Source organism: Pongo pygmaeus, chromosome 12 (assembly GCF_028885625.2).
Source record: "Pongo pygmaeus isolate AG05252 chromosome 12, NHGRI_mPonPyg2-v2.0_pri, whole genome shotgun sequence".
NCBI lineage: Eukaryota > Metazoa > Chordata > Mammalia > Primates > Hominidae > Pongo > Pongo pygmaeus.
This window is the reverse complement of record NC_072385.2, coordinates 24,424,610-24,448,488: the sequence shown is the minus strand read 5'-3', so window position 1 is coordinate 24,448,488 and position 23,879 is coordinate 24,424,610. Positions and strand designations below refer to the sequence as shown.

General features: G+C 39.8%; 1 protein-coding gene and 1 non-coding gene across 16 annotated transcripts in view; one reads left to right on the top strand and one right to left on the bottom strand.

Moving 5' to 3' along the window:
* Positions 1-23,879, bottom strand: part of LOC134737835 (GRIP and coiled-coil domain-containing protein 2-like) — an 86,831-nt gene that overhangs the window by 60,638 nt on the left and 2,314 nt on the right. For 10 of the 15 annotated variants that reach the window (XR_010123201.1, XR_010123202.1, XM_063649040.1 and 7 more), the window contains exons 2-10: positions 16,267-16,373; positions 15,637-15,801; positions 14,881-14,985; positions 13,736-13,898; positions 13,175-13,275; positions 13,002-13,079; positions 12,259-12,396; positions 11,098-11,219; positions 8,897-9,073 (exon numbers count right to left, since the gene is read on the bottom strand). Coding sequence is in view for 13 of the 15 variants with exons in the window: in XM_063649040.1 (XP_063505110.1) it covers positions 8,897-9,073; positions 11,098-11,219; positions 12,259-12,396; positions 13,002-13,079; positions 13,175-13,275; positions 13,736-13,898; positions 14,881-14,985; positions 15,637-15,801; positions 16,267-16,373 (1,156 nt within the window). In the remaining 2 variants the exon portion in view is untranslated. Of the gene's footprint in view, positions 1-46; positions 2,390-8,896; positions 9,074-11,097; positions 11,220-12,258; positions 12,397-13,001; positions 13,080-13,174; positions 13,276-13,735; positions 13,899-14,880; positions 14,986-15,636; positions 15,802-16,266; positions 16,374-23,879 lie in introns of those variants that run through there. The other 5 variants (XM_063649046.1, XM_063649051.1, XM_063649049.1 and 2 more) reach the window with 4 other exon arrangements.
* LOC129031050 (U6 spliceosomal RNA) lies at positions 1,893-1,999 on the top strand. Its single transcript, XR_008500927.1, has one exon. It is a non-coding gene; the product is annotated as a U6 spliceosomal RNA (small nuclear RNA).

Genomic DNA, 23,879 nt, shown 5'->3' with positions numbered 1-23,879 from the left:
AAGACTGAGAACTTTTTCCCTAAGATCAGAAACAAGACAAGGATGCTCACTTTCACCACTTTTATTTAACATAGTGCTGAAAATCCTAGCCAGATCAATTAGGCAAGACAAAAAAAAATGCATCAAATTGCAAAGGAAGAAATAAAATGATTTATGTTCCCAGACAACATGATCTTTTAGGTAGAAAACCACAAATATTCCACCAAAAACATCTGTTAGAACTAATAAACAGATTCAACAAAGCTGCAGGATACAATCTCAACATACAAAAATCAGTTGCACTTTTATATACTAACAATGAATAATCCAAAAGGAAATTAAGAAAATAATTGCATTAACAGTAACATCAAAAAATATATATATTGAGGAATAACTTAGCCAAGGAGGTAAAAAATGACACACTGAAAACTACTGCCAGTTACAGTAGCTCATGCCTGTAATCCCAGCAGTTTGGGAGGCTGAGGCAGGTGGATTGCTTGAGCCCAGAACTTTGAAACCAGCTGGGCAATTTGGCAAGACTCTGTCTCTACAAAAATAAAAATTAAAAAAGGTAGCCAGACATGGTGGTTTGAGCCTGTAGTCCCAGCTACTCAGGAGGCTGAGGTGGGAGGATCACTTGAGCCTATGAAGTTGAGGCTACAGTGAGCCATGATTACACCACTGCACTCCAGCTACCTGGGCAACAGAGCAAAACCCAGTCTCAAAAAAGAAAAGAAAACTACAAAACATTGCCAAAAGAAATTAAAGAAGACACAAATAAATGGAAAGATATACTGTGTTTGTGGGTTAAAAGATGTAATATTGCTAAGATGTTGATATTAACCAAAGCAGTCTATAGATTTAATACAATTCCTTTCAAATCTCAAGGGCATTTTTTGCAGAAATAGAAAAACCCATTCTAAACTTCAGACACCAGGGTTCCTGAATAGCTAAAGCAGTCTTGAAAAAGAACAACGTTGAGGCCAGGCGCAGTAGCTCACGCCTGTAATTGCAGTGGCTCATGCCTGTAATTGCAGCACTTTGGGAGGCCAAGGTGGGCAGATCACCTGAGGTCACGAGTATGAGACCAGCCTGCCCAACATGGTGAAAGCCCGTCTCTACTAAAAATACAAAGATTAGCAGGGTGTGGTGGTGCACGCCTGTAATCCCAGCTACTCGGGAGGCTGAGGCAGGAGAATTGCTTGAACCCAGGAGGCGGAGGCTGCAGTGAGCCAAGATTGTGCCACTGCCCTCCAGCCTGGACGACAGAGCAAGACTCCATCAAAAAAAAAGAGAGAGAGAATAAATAAATAAATAAATAAATAAATAAATAAATAAATAAATCTCGTCTCTACCAAAAATAAAAAAAAAAAAAAATAAAAATAAAAATAAAAAAAGTAGCCAGGCGTGGTGGTGGGTGCCTGTAATCCCAGCTACTTGGGAGGCTGAGGCAGGAGAATCACTTGAACCTGAAAGGCGGAGGTTGCAGTGAGCCAAGATTGCACCATTGCACTCCAGCCTGAGTAACAGAGTGACACCTGGTGAAAAAAAAAAAAAAAAAAAAAAAAGAACAAAGTTGGAAGTCTCACACTTTCTAATTCTAAAATTTATTACAAACCCACAGTGATCAAAACAGTATAGTCCAGCCTGGGCAACATGGCAAAACTCTATCTACAAAAGATACAAAAATCAGCCAGGCGTGGTGGTGCACACCTGTAGTCTCAGCTACTCAGGAGGCTGAGGAAGGATGATGTGAGCCCAGGAGGTTGAGGCTGCAGTGAGCCAAGATTGAGTCACTGTATTCCAGCCTGGGCAACAGAGTGAGATGTTGTTTCAAAAAACAAAAACAAACTGTGGAGTATTGGCATACAGACAGACATATAGACTAACGGAATGGAATAGAGAGCCCAGAAGTGCTCATTTTGGCAGCACACATACTAAAATTGGAAAGATACAGAGAAGATTAGCATGGCCCCTGTGCAAGGATGACAAGAAAAATGAAAAATTATTTTAAAAAATTAAAAGAATACAGGGTCCAGAAATAAACTCTCATACATATAGTCCAATAGTTTTTAAATTAGGGTCCCAAGACTAGTCAGTGGAGAAATTAGTCTTTTCAACAAATGATTTCAGGAAAACTAGATATCTGCACGCAAATGAATGAAACTGGACCCTTACACTATATACAAAAATTAACTCTAAATGAATCCAAGACCTAAATGTAAGACCTAAAATGATAAAACTCTTTTTTTTTCTTTTTCTTTCTTACCTTTTTTTTTTTTTTAGAGATGGGGTCTCACTGTGTTGCCCAGGCTGGTCTTAAATTCCTGGGATCAGGCCATCCTCTCGCCTCAGCCTCCCAGAGTGCTGGGATTACAACTGTGAGCCACTGTACCTGGCCTATACAACTCTTAAAAGAAAACATAGGGAAAGCACTTCATGACAATGGATTTGGCAATGATCTCTTGGATATGGCACCAAAAGCACAGACAACAAAAAATATAGATAAATTGGACTACATCAAAATTTAGAACTTCTTTTTTTTTTTTTTTTTTGAGATGGAGTCTCACTCTGTTGCCTAGGTTGGAATGCAGTGGTGCAATCTCGGCTCACTGCAACCTCCTCCTCCCGGGTTCAAGTGATTCTCCTACCTCAGCCTCCTGAGTAGCTGGGATTACAGGTGTGTGCTACCATGCCCGGCTAATTTTTTTATTTTTAGTGGAGATGAGGTTTCACCATGTTGACCAGTCTTGTCTTGAACTCCTAAGATCAGGTGATCCACCTGCCTTGGCCTCCCAAAGTGCTGGCATTACAGGCATGAGCCACTGCGCCTGGCCAGATTTTTTGAAAATATAGTGGACACCATGTAACTAACACAGAAAAATTCTAAAGGAAATAAAGATGCTGAATTTCCAGATTTCTTTATAGGAGATGAAATGAAAAAATCAACATCCTATTATAGTTGCTGGAAAACAGATGATGGGTTTTGTTAGAAGAAAATGCCCTTGAACTTGAACCAAGGTAGTTGTACATAAGCCGCCTCTGTGTATCTGCCTTCAGTACTCAGAATTTATTGCCCTCAAGCTGAAGAATGTTAGGCTGGAGATGGCACTTTATTTATTTATTCATTTTGAGACGGAGTCTCACTCTGTCGCCCAGGCTGGAGTGCAATGGCGTGATCTTGACTCATTGCAACCACTGCCTCACAGGTTCAAGAGATTCTCCTGCCTCAGCCTCCCAAGTAGCTGGGATTACAGGTGCCTGCCACTACGCCTGGCTAATTTTTTGTATTTTTAGTAGAAACAGGGTTTTGCCATGTTGGCCAGGCTGGTCTCGAACTCCTGACCTCGTGATCCACCTGCCTTGGCCTCCCAAAGTGCTGAGATTACAGGCGTGAGCCACTGTGCCCAGCTGAGATGACACTTTTGACAGTAAACAGATAAGCAGCTGGATCCTACTCAACCAGAGCTATAACCAAAAAATCTTCCTAACAGTGAATGACATCACAGCAACAACAGCCTTTCTAGGAATTTTCCAATTCTGTGTTTTAGATTTTAGAGGCCCTAGGCAAAATAGTGAGAAAATTATCCTCAGAGAGCACCCCCACCACCATACACCATAAGCTCTTCTCCCCCAAAACAAGCTGTGTGTGTCTCCATTTCAGCACTTCATATGGGAGTCTATGCACCTAAGCCTCTCCTGTTCTGTCAGGAAGTAGGTGTTCCTGGTCCCTTCCCTGCTTCTCAAGGTGACAGCCAGCAAATGCCATCACTGAATCTAGACTAACACAAATTGTGTAAAAATATGGCCTCCTTTGGCCACATACTTACATACTGGCATTTGTATTTTTCTATTATTATTTTTATTTATTTATTTATTATTTTTTTTTTGAGATGGCGTCTCACTCTTGTCACCCAGGCTGGAGTGCAGTGGCGTGATCTCAGCTCACTGCAACCTTTACCTTCCAGGCTCAAGCGATTCTCCTGCTTCAGCCTTCCAAGTAGCTGAGATTACAGGCACCCACCACCACGCCTGGCTGATTTTTGTATTTTAGTAGAAACGAGGTTTCACCATGTTGGCCAGGCTGGTCTTGAACTCCTGACCTCAGGTGATCTGCCCACTTCGGCCTCCCAAAGTGCTGGGATTACAGGCGTGAGCCACCATGCCTGGCCCATACTGGCATTTTAAAGCACCTTCTCCAGTGTCACTAACAAACCCTAGAGAAATACAGTTGATCCTTGAACAACACGGGTTTGGATTGCAGGGGTCCACTTACATGCAGATTTTTTTTTCAATAAAAGTTGCACTAAGTGCGCCTGCCTCTCTTGCCTCGACTCCCACTCCCTCCACAACTTCTGCCTCTGCTACCGCTGGGACAGCAAGACCAACCCCTCCATTTCTTCCTCCTCCCCCTCAGCCTACTCAACATGAGGATGATGAGGATAAAGACCTTTATGATGATCCACTTTCACTTCAGGAATAATAAATACATTTTATCTTCTTTATGATTTTCTCAATAAGCTTTTCTTTTCTCTAGCTTACTTTATTGTATAAATATAGTATAGAATACTTACACTAAACATGGGTAATTGACAGTTCATGTTACAGGTAAGGCGTCTGGTCAACAGTAGGCTATCAGTAGTTAAGGTTTTGGGGATACAGCACTACAGGAGTTGCCAACTCAGCCCTCACGTTGCTCAAGGGCCAACTGTACTTTTTTTATTTATTTTATTTTTTTAGAGACAGTGTCTCATGCTGTAGCCCAGGCTGGACTGCAGAGGTGCAATCACAGCTCACAGCAGCCTCAACCTCCTGGGCTCAAGCAATCCTCCTGCCTCAGCCTTCTGATTAGCTGGGACCATAGGCGTGCACCACCATGCCCGGCTTTTTTTATTTTTATTTTTGGTGGGGTCTCCCTATGTTGCCCAGGTTGGTCTCAAACTCCTGGGCTCAATATATCCTTCTGCCTCGGCCTCCCAAAGTGCTGGAATTGTAGATGTGAGCCACCGCATTGAGCCCAACTGTATCTCTTTTTTTTTTTTTTGAAACAGAGTCTTGCTCTGTCACCCAGGCTGGAGTGCAGTGGCATGATCTCAGCTCACTGCAACCTCCACTTCCCGGGTTCAAGTAATTCTCCTGCCTCAGCCTCCCAGGTAGCTGGAATTACAGGCGCATGCCACCACACCCAGCTAATTTTTATATTCTTGGTAGAGATGGGGTTTCACCATATTGGCCGTGCTGGTCTTGAACTCCTGACTTCAGGTGACCCACCCACCTTAGCCTCTCAAAGTGCTGGGATTATGTGCTGGCGTGAGCCACTGAGCCTGGCCCTAACTGCATCTCTAACGGTGGAACTCCCAACATTTGATGGGGATGTGAGTTAGGGACTGGGAGCAGAGAGATTTTGCCCTCCTCAAAACTGGGCAGCTGCCTCCTCCACCAGTGTTGAACCCCAGGGCAGTTCTGCTCTGACAAAGGCTGGAAGGCTCGACTGAGGGGGAGAGAGAGCTGGAGAAGGGAGAGAGGGCACCTGCTTTTCCATTTTTGGCTGGGATTCAGTTGAAACAGTCTAGCCAGCCAAAGGGGCATTTGCTATTCCAATAGCTCCTTGGAGAATCCCAGACAGAGAGCAGCCCCTTCTAAATACTTGATCCGCCATTCCTGTGTGGGAAGTAGACAGCGAGAGTGCTATGTCTGGGAGGAATGCGATTTCCCTAAGCACATTCTCTGAGCAAAGTTTTCAAGTTTCATAGATTTGCAGTTTCCCCACATTGCAGGAACAAAGTGGTGGTGGCCCTGACTGTCATATTCTTGATCAATGGGCAGAACAATGGGGCAGTTCCTGCTGGCCTGTGTGGATTGTTAGTACGTGCATGGCACCCAGTGGTTCCAGCCTCAAGTAACCCAGCCCTTTGTCAGCTGCATATTGATAAGGCAGCAGAGAGCAAAGCCAGACATTTTCCCACTTTGGCCCATAAAGACACTGCCCGTGCAGTGGTCGTCTATGTTCTTAGCAGCCTGCAGCAGCAGAGTAAATTCTCCTCAGTAATGTTCTCAGCCAACTCTTTTCCTGGACTCATTTTTTCTTTGGTCCCTGCGCAGTTTTAGTCCCTGAAACATCTCATTTTAAAATGCATGAGGCAGGGCGTGGTGGCTTGTTCCTGTAATCCTACTACTTTGGGAAGCCGAGGCAGGAGGATCACCTGAAGTCAGGAGTTCGAGACCAGCCTGGCCCACATGGCAAAACCCCGTCTCTACCAAAAACACAAACATTAGCCGAGTGTGGTGGTGGGCACCTATAATCCCAGCTACTTCGGAGGCTGAGGCAGGAGAATGGCTTGAATCCAGGAGGTGGAGATTGCAGTGAGCCAAGATTGCGCCACTGCACTCCAGCCTGGGCAACAGAGAGAGACTCTGTCTCAAAACAAAACAAACAAAAAACCAAAATACATGAACACCCAGTGCAATGACCCATTCATCTTAAAAATATCCAACTGAGGAACAATGTAAATCTGTTATCTTCATTTTACAACTGAGGAGACAGACAGAAAGAAGGATGGTAGTGATGACAGATGAAGAACTCCAGTTAAGAAACTGTGTTGTGTTGTCCAGACTAGGAACTTCTTTCATGGTTCATCAGAAAATAGGACTATATTTAAAGCATAAAATAATTATACTTTTAATTAGTCCACTTCTTCACATCATCGTATGTGGTAGCTCACATAAATGTAAGATTAATCTCCCTTTTATCTACTACCCTGAAAACATTTAAAAAAAAAACCCCCACACTCTTTTGATTTACTCAGAAAACTTTAGCGGACAGTATCCATTTTTGAGTCAATTAACATGAACCACAACAAACACAGACTTGGTTTACTATAGCTGTTTCAAATCTCACTGCACATGAGAATCACTGGAGTACCTTGTTGAAAATAGAGACGTCTAGTTTTCATGTTACACCCACTGAATCAGGATCTCAGTAGTGGTTCTAGGAATTCCCTACTTTTAGTAGTTTTCAATGTGATTTTTATGTACTCAGCCTGAAACTAACCAGTGGGCCTACAATTTGGGAACCATCACTTTTAACGGTTTACCTGTAATTTTCATGTTTTATATGTTTGGCTTTGGTAAAAAGTAAATAAATAAATAAATAAATAAATTTCCTTTTATACAGGGGATCCACAGAATTCTCTCATAAAAATTAAAAAAATACAAAAGCTGCCAGAGAAAAAAGTAAAAGCCCCTTATTATTACTCTCATGCCTGGCAGGATAAAATCCCAATTCCACAGGTAGATAAACGTTGTTAACAGTTTAGTCTGTACTTTTCCAAGATATTTTTTCTACCTGCTACACATATGGGCACCATACAAGGTTTAAAACAGGGTTTGGTGGCTGAAAGGAGAAATGCAATAAAATACCATGTTTCAGAAAAGAAATCTTAATTACTAAGTTCATACTGATTAATGAATCTAGAAAATACTAGTGTATACACATTTCTTTGCAAGCATTTTGTTCAAACAATATCTACCAAGAAAGCAAAGGAAGAACCATCGGAGGTTATAAAAATAGTCTAAGCAGGATAAAAATTAGAGGTAGGGTAAAGTGTCTATTCTCAGGCAGTATCACTGACATTTATGAATTTACCAATTTGAAAGCTAAATGCTTAAACCCCCCATCTGGAATCAGAATGATTGTGCTGACAGAAGTTCACTGTTCTGTCTCAGTTGTTACAGAGGTGTTTATATTAACTGTAGTCTCTGGGTAATACAGATATTAATTAGTTAGCCTAATTATCACATTCCTCTGGAACCATTTTCACAATTTGCTATAGAGAAAGTATGAATATTAAAACATTTTTTAAAAGTGGAGACTATATAAAGAGAAGGCTATTTCTTCATACTTGGGCACAGACAGTAACAATACCATTAGTTTTTAATATTTCTGAAGAAGAGGAAAGACTCCTAAAGATATCTCAAAATGCTATGAAAACTGACTGGCACACAGTAGGTGCTCAAAAAACACTTACTGAAAGACTGAGTTACTTTAGAGGAATCAACAGTACTTTATTTGTGTTAGCAATGTAATTTGCAATAACTTTCCTAAAGAATAAGTGTTGGAGAATATCAAGCAAACATCACTATATATAAGATAATCTCATGGTAAACCCTGGTGATAGGCAGTTAGAAAACTGGTACATCTTCCCTGAAACTTTGGTTTACATGATTAACAGGCAAATTACACTGTTAACAGACAGAAGCCACAAAAAGCTAAACCTGCTTTCATTTTTCCGATTAGCATAAGATTAGGTATATATTATATAAGCAAATCTGTGATAAAATTATCTTAACACCCTTGATAAAAGATGCTCAATGAAGAATTCTTTTCCTCAGCCTAATACTCCTACTACCCAATTTCTTTATCACAGGAGTTGAAAACTTCTGTTCACAATAATCTATTTATTTTGCCAATACTTCTAATGTCTATTTAAAGTATTATAGTGATGAACAAAATATGACAAATTGAAGACAGAATTGCAAAGATAAGTTGCATATTCTTTTTCAGTTAGCAACTATTTGGGTGTTTTCTTCTAGAAAAAAAATGCTTATGATTTGATACCTGGGTTGGAAAAGCAGCATGTTTTTGTTTGTTTTTCTAGAGAAACATCCTAGCCAACAAGGCTGTAGGAGACACAATACTGGATGAGCAGATAGACATTAATTGTTCTTAAAAATGCAGAATATAAAAGCAACGTAAAAGGCGAAGCTCTAAGGTAGATAAAGCAAAGTTACCAAGCCTTTAGAAATGTCTATTTTTTATTTTCTAATCTGCATTTATCTCAAGGATCAACATATTAGAAGTTTCAACAAAGAAATACATTGCTGTCTGGTACAGCGTTAGTGCTGCTAACAGCCTTACTTTTCCCGGAGTTCCGCCTCTTTGGACACAGCTTCCTGCAGCATCTTCTTGTGCCTTTCTAGCAGTGTATCATGTTCAGACTGCAATGTTTGAAGTTCAGATACATTAATCTGTAAGTTATTTTGGCTATCTTGTAATTTCATTTTTAGCTGGTCAATCAGCATTTCCAGATGTTCCCTAAAACAGAAATACAGTTTTAAAATTTTTTGAAAAAGGTGAATTTGATTTTGTGGTTTCAAATATAGTTTAACCGTTCAACCTTTCAATGCCATACACTTGGATGATTCTAAAGGAAATATAATAGTCTGAAGAATTCAAGACTAGGATTAAATATAATACAAAAGATACTATAGCCAGATTTAAAATCTTAGGCACTACAGATTTACAAAAAATTTCTCCAAAATTTAAAATTTCATATTCAAAAAGGGGCATCAAAATAGCCTATTTTATGTTACAGGACTATGTCAGTTAAAGAAAAAACCTCACACTACTTTTTTTTTTGAGACGGAGTCTGGCTCTGCTGCCCAGGCTGGAGTGCAGTGGTGCAATCTCGGCTCACTGCAACTTCCACCTCCCAGGTTCAAGTGATCCTCCTGCCTCAGCCTCCTGAGTAGCTAGGACTACAGTCACCCACCACCACACTGAGCTAATTTTTTATTTTTAGTAGAGACAGCATTTCACCATGTTGGTCAGGTTGGTCTTGAACTCCTGACCTCAGGTGATCCTCCAGCCTTGGACTCCCAAAGTGCTGGGATTACAGGTGTGAACTGCCATGCCCGGCGCACTCACACAGTTCTTAAATTGTTGTTATAAGAATGGTATGTCAGACCAAGTTACAGTGAAAGATAATCCCTGAAGAAAAGCAGGTCTTTTTAGACTTGGAAAAAACACTAGGTGGAAATAGTTAAAATCCTGATTCTGCCACAATGAGTACAATACACTATTAGTTTCTTTTTTTTTAATGTATATTATAAGAAAGTAGAAGGAACACAAAACATTTACATTCATATAATGTGAACTCAAAATTTAGGCATGGTCAAAAATGGCTCTTGAAAATGGTGACATTTATATTTATGAAATGTATCAGTATCTAATTTCCCCTTTATATAATGAGCTACTGGAAAGAAAATACCATGTTTCAATCTACAGTCTCTATATTTAATAGATTCCTAAATGAAAGTAACAGAAACATAAACATACAAAAATTTCAGAATAATTAGTCTTGTTTAGAACAGTAAGAGCCAGATGTAAAACTGCTTTGAATACTGAACCGCTCAACACAGATGCCATGGAATGCCCTATCTCTCTCTTACTCCCAGTACAAACAGGATCTGTATGCTAGTTTTAAAGCAGCATAAACAATATACCATTCAAATAGAACTGAAATGGTCATAAATAAGAAAAGTTTAATTCTAGACCAAAATTCAGTACTAAATTTAAAATTTTTGAAATAAGTGAAATATTTTAAAGCAACTTCTGTTTAACCTAAATTAATGGCAAATAAGTATACTTAGCATTTTGATTTTTACTTCTAAATTTTCAAAATTGGAAAAACAAATCATAATGTAATTTTAATGCCTGTATTTTCTACCATGACAAGATCTTATTAAGACAAGATTGAACTGTGAGCCTATTATCTCATATCCTGGCTTCACTGTGCACTTTAACATCTAATTTTAGAGTTTGCAACAGTGTCCTTTGTAATGAAGTTTCCCTGTTACTGTTTGCAGACACAGTGAAGCCAAGAAATTCTGTTCTCTTTGGTAACAATATACATAATTTCACAGTTAAAAATCATAATAGGATTTTAGGCCAGGTGCTGTGGCTCACGTCTGTAATCCCAGCACTCTGAGAAGCTGAGGTGGGTGGATCATCTGAGGTCAGGAGTTTGAGACCAGCCTGGCCAACATGGTGAAACCCCATCTCTAATAAAAATACAAAAATTAGCTAGGCATGATGGTGTACGCCTGTAATCCCAGCTACTCAGGAGGCTGAAGCAGGAGAATCACTTGAACCCAGGAAGCAGAGGTGGCAGTGAGCTGAGATTGCACCACTGCACTCCAGCTTGGGCAACAAGAGCGAAACTCTGTCTCAAAAAAAAAAAAAAAAAAACAAAAAAAATCATAATAGGATTTTCAATCTACTTGGTGAAGAACCTGCATTGTGGGAGGAAAACTCTGCATATTTAATTTAGACTTTACCTTTCTTGTTTAGCGCCCTCAGTTTCAGCCTGAGACACAGATTTATTTTTCTGTTGTTTTAGAACGTTATGAACTCGGACTTTGTAGCTCTCGAATTCAGAGGTTATAGTAGCTTGTTCTGCCTATAACATTTAAAAGAGAGAAACGTTTTCTATTGTAACAGGGTCCTTCTGTTTTCTTTCAGAGATTAACAAATTGAGATAAAAACCTGTTTTTGAAAATGAGAAAGATAGCTGACATTCTTTTTGGTTTCTTGATTAACCTTGCTAAAAAGCATACTTCTGTTGGCTTTACACTTAAAAAATTTTAATTGATACATAATTGTACATATTTATGGGGTGCCTGTGATATTTTGATGGATGCATACAATGTGTAATAAGCAAATCAGGGTAATTAGGATATCCATTGCCTCCAACATTTATCAGGTCTTCATGTTGGGAGGCCTTACACTTTTTAAAGGCCTCTCAATAATACATATTTTCTGATAAGAGATCCGTTTCTACCATGTCTTCTACCCTGGTAGATTAATTTACTAACCATACATTTTATAGTGACACTATGTACTTTTGGAACTTTATAAACATTTTCTCTTATGATATCTCCTCTTTTTATAAATTTGAGAAAAATTAACTCAAAGAAATTAAGTTATTTGAACTTCAGTTTTCAAAACAGGGTGGTTAAGTGTTAAGTCCTAGGTCTTCCACTTTCTTGAAGTGATCTGTAAACTCCCACAACAGTGTTGCCATGATTGCTTAAATAAGAGCTGCATCTAACACAACCACTGCACTGTGTCTGTTTTGGATGATGACAAGAAAGTAGGCCCCCCACAGCCATGCTATTAAAATGTTATTTATAATCATTTAGCCCTAAGAACTGTAACACTTTTCTAATAAAAAAAGCTTTATAAATAAGTGACACACAAATTGCAAAACAAGGTTGAAATGGAAAAAACATCATGTTTTTCCTTTTGGCAAAAAAAGTGATCCAAGTTACGATTAGGGTTGGCATGGGATTGCGGTTAGACCCAGATTAACTGAACAGGTCTTAATCTAATAAGTGCTCTTAACAGCAAAATACTAAAAAGGGAGAGCACAGCCCTGGAGTAAACCAATGACTAGCGATAATAAAATCCTAGTGGCTTGCTGTGGCTGAAGAACGCACCTTGGCAGCACAGCTCTCTTCCTGTACTGCTGTCACTCTCTGCTGGTACGCACTTAGCGTACGCTGGTGCTGTTCTGCAGAGGTTTTCAGGTGCTCGTGGATTGTGTGCTTCTCTGATGTTATTTCAGCCAGCTGTATCTGGGGGTAAATCTTTAAATTTAGCTTTAGCAAATCCTATCTTCACTAGTTAAAGAGGTTTTCCTTAAAATACAAACTTTAGGTTTGGGACATAAGTACATATAAGGCATAATTAAGTAGTGAAATATTTTTATGTATTATTATTGAAAAAGTAGAGACAAGTAGAACATTTTCTCACTAAGCTATCTTTTCTTAAACCAACATCAATTCAAAAAAATGAACATCCCAGACTACATATTTAACATACAATGTTTAAATACTTCAAGACATTATATATATAAAAATATACACAAACATAGCAAACGTATAAAATCATTTTATAAACTGTTCCTTGTGACTGCAATATCATTAAGTTCAGATGCAGGCTTATTTTATTTTGCACTATTCTATAGTATACTACGAATTTCCAAATACGTGAAAATAATCTAGCTTGAGCTAACCAATACACTCCAGTTATATGCCAGATTTGATTTATTGTTGTAACTTCCTCAAAATGTTGAGGAATCTTTCTAGATATCCTTATAGGATAATTAATAAAATCTCTAAATGGTACTTCACTTCTACATGAAAAAACTTTTTTTAATCTTAAAAAGTAAAACCCTTACTTTATAGACTTCTACTTGCTGCTGGCTTGCCTCCAGCTCACCTTTTAAAGATGCTTGAAATATTAAGTGATCAGTTTCCTACAGAATGAGAATCTTGGTTAAATTTTTTTTAATGTTACTCACAAATAAATTATGAACAAGTACTAAAATATGAAACTGAAAAATTAACGTACTGCTTGCTTTGAATCTGCCAGTTCCTTTTTGGCTTTCACAAGCAATTGCTTGATTTTGGTGTTTTTTTCTTCATATTGTTGTACTGAAGACTGTAATGAAGCTAGCACAAGAAATAATTTCAGCAGAAAAAGATGTAACAATTTTTATCAGTGAATTTAAATACATAAATATGTCTTCTTTGTATTGGCTTATCTTTAAGCCTGTTTTAGCTTTTTATTATGGAATACTTCAAACATATGTGACAGTAGTAACAACAGTGCCATAAACTCTACTGTACCCATCTCCTGGCTGTAACAATTACAACCCATAGACAATCTTAGTTAACCCAGACCAGGAAACAGCAAGGTACTTAAGAAATGTTAAAGTGAATAAATGTGGACTATAAACATCTTAATGGCAAATAGTTTTACACCCATTCTGGGTCCCCAGTAACATTTATCACTGTGTTAAACACCCGACTGACAGTGAAAGACTGGTGAAATAAACAAGTAATGCCCCCCACCAAATCAAGTTGTTATGATGAAATAATTAAAAGGTAAAGTGAATTTTCTTTAACTCACTTATTTCTTCTTGTAGGGTTTCTTGTTTCTGTTTTTGAATTTTTATTTCTTGCTCCAAATCTTCTATCTTGTTGTTTTTATTAGTTAACTTTTGATTTAGTTCTTTCATCAAACGTTCATAATCAGCTATTTCCATATTCATCAATGTGGTCTGTTGGGCATCCTGCACATTTTATAAGTAGAAGATTTACACAATAGTAGATCAGTTCATTTGTAAATTTTTTTTGTCATTTGTAAAATTGCTAAAATGATGCCACAGCAATAAATGGGTGCTTTTCTGTAATACTGAAATCGTTTACACTGTAACAAAGAAATCAGGAGTTGGATATTTTCTAGTTTTTAATTTCACAAAATATTTTCTAGTAGTTTAACCCAACTTTCTTAGTTTCATTTTATTTCATTATAACTAACTACAACTGACAGTTGTAGCTTGCGGAGCTCTTATTTATAAAATACTAATATGTCAAGTGGCTCTTATAGGACATTTCTTTTTAGCCTCATCTTTGAAGGAGTAAAGTCAGCCAAAGTTTTAAGTATAATACAAATTTCAAGCTTTGACATTAATTAAATCTTAATGTGTCATACAACAATCATGTATACAAAATGAAATGTCAAACCAAAATCTTGTAAATCAGGAGCCTAGATTCTTCTGAAAGGACTGGTACTTAGACAATTAAGTTAAATTTTCAATTTTTTGAGCAAATAATTTATAAAGCATTATTTTAGTACCACAAGTAACATTCTAAAACACTTCTTTTCAAAATGTATAGAATAGTTTAACAATGCAGGCTGAGTGCGGTGGCTCACACCTGTAATCCCAGCACTCTGAGAGGCTGAGATGGGTGGATCATTTGAGGTCAGGAGTTCCAGACGAGCCTAACCAAATTGGTGAAACTCCATCTCTACCAAAAATACAAAAAATTAGCCGGGTGTGCTGACGCATGCGTGGAATCTCGGCTACCTGGGAGGCTGAGGCACAAGAATTGCTTGAACGCGGGAGGCGGAGGTTGCAGTGAGCCGAGATCACGCCACTGCACTCCAGCCTGGGCCACAGCGTGAGATCGCAGAGAGAACAGAACAAATAGAACAACAAAACAGAACAATGTGAACATTACATCAATTTTCATCCTAGTGTTTTATTTTACCTTTTTAACCAGCTCTAATTCTTGCATGGTTTTCTGAAGCTGTTTCTTTTCCTTTTGAAGTTGTACCTGAAGTTCTTCAAGTTCATTTACAGTAGTGGCATGTTCCTGAAATTAAAAATAAAAACAACCCACACAACCCAACCAACATTAAAAAGGTATTTTTAAGGGGCTTTAAAATAAATCTGACAGCCTGGCGTGGTGTCTCACACCTGTAATCCCAGCACTTTGGGAGGCTGAGGCGGGTGGATCACAAGGTCAGGAGATTGAGACCATCCTGGCTAACACAGTGAAACCCCGTCTCCACTAAAAACACACACGAAAAATTAGCTGGGCATGGTGGTGACTGCCTGTAATCCCAGCTACTCGGGAGGCTGAGGCAGGAGAATGGTGTGAACCCGGGAGGTGGAGCTTGCAGTAAGCTGAGATTGCGCCACTGCACTCCAGCCTGGGCGACAGAGCGAGACTCCGTCTCAAAAAAAAAAAAAAATAAATAAATAAAAAATAAAAAATAAAAATAAATAAATAAAATAAATCTGACATGCTAAAATACAGAAAGTTTGGAAATATTTCAATGTTTAAAATGTATACACCCCCAAATCACAGCATGGATTCTCAAATTTATGGTTGGTATTAAGGAATTAATGAACTCTGCTGTATTCATAAATGCTACTCTTTAGTAAGTCTTCCCTTCATTTAAATCATATTTTGGTAAATGCATCATATATATGTGAATCAATCTCACAGGATTGTTTTTACCTTTATCTTCTGTTCTTTCTGAAGTTTTTCAGCTTCTAATTCTTTGTCTATCATTGCTTTGGCTCTCTGGACTTCTAAAATCTGTACTTCTAATAATTTGGCATTAGACTGTAGTGTCTCAATACGAGCCAGGAGATCTTCATTATCAGAATTTATTTTTTCACACTGAAATGACAAATGATTCATTACTATAAACATGCAGAAAACATATACAGCAGAGGAAGAATGAACAGGTACATTGATGAGAATATTGGCATAGTGTGACAAATGAAGATTTCCAAGTCCATGCTACAGAATAATATTAAGAATCAGTTTTAAAATCTGTCATTGAAATACTAATATGGTAAACCTTACAAGAGATCAGGTTGCACTGGCAGAGCAAAGAGCAGAAATGAAAAACAAACAAACCCCCAAACAAACAAACAATTCTCTAGGGGAACTGAGATTAGAATAATAAGCAAGATAGTTGCTAGCTGTTTCGTCTTATTCTTCTCTCCTAAGTGGGAAGGAGGGTGAAGTGGGGGGGGGAATAACTTCTGTTTCCGACCATATTTAATTTTTTATGCAAAAAGTATTGAGATTAAAATATACCTGTTATAGTTTTCATTTTTGGATTTATTAAAAAATTACCTGCAAAGTCGAATTTCTTAATTGTCTTGTAAGGTCTTCAATATGACGTTCAAAATTATCAGCAAGTTCTTTTTCCACATTCAGTTGCTCTGACTGCTTTTCATATTCTAATAAAAGATTCTTCAATAAAAGAAGGATTTAACTTTGGCATATTATTATGCATTCAACAGGTCAGACTTCATCATCAAGCCACCTTAAGATTCATGAGTCCATTCCAGATGCTTAAAATATTTACCCAAGTTGAACAGAATACCTAACTGGCATTAGGTAATAAAATTAGCATATTTTGGGTAACTTTTAGTATTGGAGGGTGGGGGAAACATATGAAAGGAGAAGAAAATTTTAAATATAAACAATATAATAGCTCCAAGGTTAAATATTCTACTCATTAACAAAAATGAACTTCTGAAATGTAACCACAATTTAAGGATAGATAAAACGTTTTATAAACACAATTTAAGGACAGAGGATAAAAAGTTTAACCTGGATACCTAACTCTACCTGAAGAATTCTGATGAGAGAAATATTCCAGGCCTGACCTAATATAAGGTAAAGGTGCTAATGAAAGAACACTGGAAGACATTCATAGATTTAGTCTCTCACACTCTGCAGTGACACTTTCAGTATTTCCTGAAGAATCCAAAGCCAACTGAATTTTCTTTGATATTCCTAGTTGGCCTACTGAAGGACAGAATGATCAGACTTTTTTGCCACACACAAGCTAATTAGGTTATCCACCAAAATATGTAAATGAGATTCAGTTTCGAGATTGCATGTAGTTCTTTTTCTCTCTCTCTCCTTCCTTATAAATCCTGTTTTTGCCTTTGTTTCTGGAAAACTTCTATTTTCTTCCCATAAATGTGCCTGCAAAATTACTAGCAAAATGGTGTTTTAAAAAAATTTTTTAAGTTCAGGGGTACATGTGCAGGTTTGTTATGTAGGCAAACTTGTGTCACAGGGGTTTGTTGAACAGATTATTTCCCCATCCAAGTACTAAGCCTGGTACCCATTACTTATTTTTCTGATCCTCTCCCTCCTCCTACCCCTCCACCTTCTATTAGGCCCCAGTGTCTGTTGCTCATCTGTATGTGTCCATGTGTTCTCATCATTTAGCTCCCACTTATAAATGAGAACATGTGGTATTTAGTTTTCCATTCCTGCATTAGTTTGCTAAGGATAGTGGCTTCCAGCTTCATACATGTCCCTGCAAAGGACGTAATCTCATATTTTTTTATGGCTGTGTAGTATTCCATGGTGTATATATACCAATTTTCTTTATCCAGTCTACCACTGACAGGCCCTTCGGTTGATTCCACGTCTTTGCTATCATGAATAGTGCTGCAGAGAACATACACGTACATGTGGCTTTATGACACAATGACTTACATTCCTTTGGGTATATACCCAGTAACGGGATTGCTGGGTCAAATGGTATTTCTGTTTTTAGGTCTTTGAGGGATCTGTTTTCCACAATAGCTGAACTAATTTACACTCCCACCAAAAGTGTAAGTGTTCCTTTTTCTCTGCAACCTTACCAGCACCTGTTATTTTTTTTGACATTTTCATAGTAGCCATCCTGACTGATGTGAGGTGGTATCTAATTGTGGTTTTATTGCTAGCACACTGTTTATGTTTTCTTGCAAAGTTTATATTTGGAAGTTCCACTGAGATATTATGCATAAAAGAGAAACGACATTAACCAAGAGGACTGTGAAGCCTGGCAGTGGCTTTCCTGAGGACCTGGACCTCTTGTGTCCTTGGCTCACCTCCACAGGCTTCTCTGGTGGTTTTTTAAGATGGAGTCTCGCTCTGTTGCCAGGCTGGAGTGCAGTGGCGCGATCTTGGCTCACTGCAGCCTTCGCCTCCCGGGTTCCAATGATTCTCCTGCCTCAGCCTCCGGGGTAGTTGGGATTACAGGCATGTGTCACCACAACTGGCTAATTTTTGTATTTTTAGTAGAGACAGGGTTTCACCGTGTTGGCCAGGCTGGTCTTGAATTGACCTCAGGTGATCCGCATGCCTCAAGCCTCCCAAAGTGTTGGAATTACAGGCATGAGCCACTGAGCCCGGCCTCTGCTGGGTCTTGTGTGGCATTTATGCTCTTTTGGATCGTGCTTGCGAAATCTTTTTTTTGAGACGGGGTCTTGCTCTGTCGCCCAGGCTGGAGTGCAGTGGTGCAACCTCAGCTCACTGTAACCTCTGTCTCCTGGGTTCAAGTGATTCTCCTCCCTCCGCCTCCCAAGTAGCTGGGACTATAGGTGTGTGCCACTACAGCCAACTAATATTTGCAGTTTTAGTAGATGACAGGGTTTCGCCATGTTGCCCAGGCTGGTCTCAAACTCCTGAGCTCAGGCAATCTGCCTGCCTAGGTCTCCCAAAGTGCTAGGATAACAGGTGTGAGCCACCATGCCCGGCTCTTGCTTCCCAGATCAGATCCTTGACTAACGCACTTTTGTTTCTAATTCTCATTTACATATGGTCAATTATTTGACTCAACTGGTGGCTGACTGTTACAACCTGAATTTTGATTTTATAGTCTGTCCATTTAGTGATTTCAGTGGCAGAAGACAAGACTTGGGAATCTAGAATCTGGCTTATGTTCTATTTTTTTTGAGACGTTGTCTCGCTCTGTCGCTAGGCTGGAGTGCAGTGGCGCGATCTCAGCTCACTGCAACCTCCACCTCCCTGGTTCAAGCAATTCTCCTGCCTCAACCACCATGTCCAGCTAATTTTTTTGTATTTTTTAGGAGAGATGGGGTTTCCCCATGTGGCCAGACTGGTCTCGAACTCCTGACCTCAGGCAATCCTCAAGCTATGGCCTCCCAAAGTATGTTTTTCTATGTTTATTTATGAGTTTGCTACTTCTTGGCACACATGCATACAGGGTTGAGGTATCACTAGGGTCTTTTCTTTTCCATAGAAAGAAGATTCTGTGCTTGTTTAGTATTTGCATAGGCTCCTCTAGAAATCAGAGATATTTATCCTCTTAGTCTCTATCTGGCCTTCTTCATTTTTACTCATTCTGGTTCCAATTGCTGTCAATAGCTGTAAAAACTGAATTGCTATGCCAAGGCATAATAAATAATGGCTCCCTTTGGGAAATTCTGATTTTAATCAAGTATTATTCCTAAGGGGTTTTGGAACAAAAACGAATGCCATGCATACAAGAGTCTACTTTCCTTATGCAGGGTAGACACTTCTAAACATCTGAATAATTACAAATTATTGTCCCTCTAGGACTCCTGTGTGTTCAGATCTTTTAATAAACCGATACAAGTTATTACAAGTGATATGAACACTAAAAAACTAGCCAAATTAACAAACTCCAAAAATTACTCAGTATCTTTATAATGATGCATCCTGAAGAACCTAATAGAGCATAGGTATATGTGTTTTTAAAAGTGATCAACATTAATAAACATTTCAGCGCCTCTGGTTCTACCTTAAATCCTGTCACATTTTTATACGTAAGTTTATATTACATATGAAAATATGGTAATGAAATTTGAAAATTTAAATTTATACATGACAAAGAAGTAGTATGCTTATATATAAAGATCTTATAAATCCATTAAAAAACCCATTTAAAATTTATATATGGGCTTCTTCATAAGAGCAAGTTACATGAGGAACTTGATTTTTTACATTTTAAGAGACCCTATAATCTATTAATTTCTTCCAGAGGTAGACCAGACATATCAATTTCAAGTAGTTAAATCTATCAATCTTTTCCTTTGTAATTTGTTAAAATACTTTAGGTAGGGGTGCAGTGGTACAATCTCCGCTCACTGCAACTGCCACCTTCCAGGTTCAAGTGATTCTCGTGCCTCGGCCATCTGAGTAGCTAGGACTACAGTCACCATGAGTGTGTGTGCCACCATGCCCAGCTAAATTTTGTATATTTTGTAGAGACAGGGTTTCGCTGTGTTGGCCAGGCTGATCTCAAACTCCTGGCCTCAAGTGACTCACCCACCTTGGCCTCCCAAAGTGCTAGAATTACAGGCGTGAGCAACTGCACCTGGCCTAAATTTAGTATCTAAAGTTTGAAAAAGTCTTTTGTATCCAGAAGTCAGTTAAAAAAAAGATCAAGTACTTCACTCCAGGTTTTTAAAAAATATTTTTCACAAAATTTTTTAACCCATCCAGAATACATTTTGCTATGTGGAGTGAAATAAAAACCTAATTCCTTAGAAGGAATTTCTTTCTTCATTCGTTTCTGTTTCAAACTTTACTGACGTGGTATAGCTTAGTTGATGAAACAATAGATCTGGAACGAGACTCCCTGAATTAAAATTTCAGCTCTGCTCGGTTACTTGTTCTGTGACCCTGAGGTTTCTTAAGAAATCTGAGTCTGTGACTTTGAGTTCCTTCATCTATTTATGCCTCAGAGTCCTCACTTGTAAAGTGTTGATGCTAATATACTTGGGGGTTGTTTTGAGAATTAAGTGTATTGAGATATGTAAAGTGCTTAGAAGAGAGCCTGGCACCTGTTTGTTGTTATGCGGAAGTATCTATCTCTTCTGCTACATTCATCTGTACCATTCTTGCATCAGAATTCTACCACATTACTGTAACTGTGATAAGTTTTAGTGTCTCTTTCAGTAGGATGTCACTTTTTTCATTTACAAAAAATTTAGCTACTCTTGCTAGTTTTTTACTTAAAACTTAGAATTCTCTCAAGATCCAGCCAAAAAAACTCTACAATTTTTAACGAATTTGTCTTAGAATTTATAAACCAATCTGAGAACTGATAGTTCAAATAACAGTCATCCTATATAAGTTTTGCAGTTTTCTTCATTAAGTGCCAAAACTTCTCATTTAAGTGCTTCCTAAGATTGGATTTTATGGCTGCTGTGGGATTTTTTTTTTTTTCATCAAATCCTGCCTGATTACCACTCACTCTCTTCTCCCTTCCCACCTTACTTTTTTTTTTTTCTTATGAAGTATTTATTGATGATTCTTGGGTGTTTCTTGGAGAGGGGGATATGGCAGGGTCATAGGATAATAGTGGAGAGAAGGTCAGGAGATAAACACATGAACAAAGGTCTCTGGTTTTCCTAGGCAGAGGTCCCTGCGGCCTTCTGCAGTGTTTGTGTCCCTGGGTACTTGAGATTAGGGAGTGGTGATGACTCTTAAAGAGCATGCTGCCTTCAAGCATCTGTTTAACAAAGCACATCTTGCACCGCCCTTAGTCCATTTAACCCTGAGTTGACACAGCACATGCTTCAGAGAGCACGGGGCTGGGGGAAAGGCCATAGATCAACAGCATCCCAAGGCAGAAGAATCTCTCCTAGTCAGAACAAAATGGAGTCTCCTATGCCCACCTCTTTCTACACAGACAGAGCAACAATCTGATCTCTCCTTCCTTTCCCCACACTTCCCCCCCTTCTTTTCAACAAAACTGCCATCGTCCTCATGGCCCGCTCCCGATGGTCGCTGTCTCTTCGGAGCTGTTGGGTACACCTCCCAGACAGGGCGGCCGTGCAGAGGCGCTCCTCACTTCCCAGACGGGGTGGCGGCCAGGCAGAGGCGCTCCTCACTTCCCAGAGGGGGCGGCCGGGCAGAGGCGCTACTCACCTCCCAGACGGGGTGGCAGCCAGGCAGAAGCGCTCCTCACTTCCCAGAGGGGGCGGCCGGGCAGAGGCACTCCTCACCTCCCAGACGGGGCGGCCGGGCAGAGGTGCTCCTCACTTCCTCCCAGACGGGTGGGGGCCGGGCAGAGGCGCTCCTCACCTCTCAGACGGGGCGGCCGGGCAGAGGTGCTCCTCACTTCCTCCCAGATGGGGTGGCGGCTGGGCAGAGGTGCTCCTCACCTCCCAGACGGGGCGGCCGGGCAGAGGCGCTCCTTACTTCCCAGACAGGGCGGCCGGGCAGAGGCGCTCCTCACTTCCCAGACGTTGGGCGACTGGGCAGAGGCGCTCCTCACATCCCAGACGATGGGCGGCCGGGTAGAGATGTTCCTCACTTCCTATACGGGATGGCAGCTGGGCAGAGGCACTCCTCACTTCCCAGATGGGGCGGCCGGTCAGAGGGGCTCCTCACATCCCAGACGATGGGCAGCCAAGCAGACGCTCCTCACTTCCTAGACGGGGTGGCGGCGGGGCAGAGGCTGTACTCTTAGCACTTTAAGAGGCCAAGGCAGGAGGCTGGTAGGTGGAGGTTGTAGCAAGCCGAGATCACGCCACTGCACTCCAGCCTGAGCAGCACTGAGCATTGAGTGAGCGAGACTCCGTCTGCAATCCCAGCACCTCGGGAGGCCGAGGCAGGCAGATCACTCGAGGCCAGGAGCTGGAGACCAGCCTGGTCAACACGGCGAAACCCCGTCTCCACCAAAAATACTAAAACCATTCAGGCATGGCGGTGCGCGCCTGCAATCCCAGGCACTCGGCAGGCCGAGGCAGGAGAGTCACAGGAGCCTGAGGCAGGGAGGTTGCAGCGAGCCAAGATCACGGCAGTACAGTCCAGCTTCGGCAACAGAGGGAGACCGAAAAAAGAAGGAGAGGGAGACCAAAGAAGGGAGAGGGAGGGGGAGGAGGAGGGCCCCTCTCCTTCATTATAAACAAAAAATTAGTATCATTTCCTAGCTAGGAGAAATAACAGTACACCGTAAGATACAGATTCTTGTTCCACTTCTGCTATTACTCAGTAAAGACACCTTGGGTAAATCAGATAGCCTCTCTTGGCCTCAGTTTACTCATGTCTAAAGTCTTCATTTCTAAGGTCCCTTGGGACAATGACATTATCAGATTCAAAACAGAATAAGGCTCTATGTTCTACAGTAGTGTATAGGCACATTCGTTTTTAGGTCAGGGATTTCTAACCCAGAGCTCACAGAAACTATACGCAAGTATACATCCACTTTTAAGTTAACACTTCACATTTCTCAAAGACTGTATCTTTAAAAATAAAAGATTAAGAGCTACCTTAGCTAGTAATAAAACCGGTATACTTAAAAAAGAAAATTCAGAGATTGTTACTTTATCATTGTACTTGTTTGGCATGGCTAAGATGTGTTACTGGTCACTAATGGTGAGATTTCACTTCCCTAACCTGTTCTTGAAGGCTTTCAACAGATCCCACTTCTTCTTCCACTCTAGTAGCCACACTTCTAAAAATGATCTGTGCAACACATATAATATGCAAGCCGTAGAATGCTGGCTGTTAAAAATGGGGTCCATTTTCAAATACAACATTTTTCTAAACCATGCACAAAAGAACAGCCCTACAGGGACACTCTTCCATATTGTATACATGCCGTTGCCACTACATTTGAATACTGGCAGACGTTAGTGGCTAAAGATAAACATTAGATAAAACATAGGTCTTCACTGAGCAGACCTGAAATAACAGAGCAATGAAGTACATTACAAATCAGCATCCCAGTACATTTTAAAAAAACAAACCAACAAGGGTGTCATGCCACCAGTCAAAAGGTACTTTGCTTAAACTGGCATTCTTTAACATGCATGTTGTAGTGCTAAGTACTTAATTTCATACAGCCACAGTTATTAATACTTTGCTAAGAGCTACCACCTGCTAAAAACTGCTGTTATCTCATACTGAGAATGCTAGTTCTATACCTTTGCTCTCAGGCTGTGAGTAAGGGGTGCTAG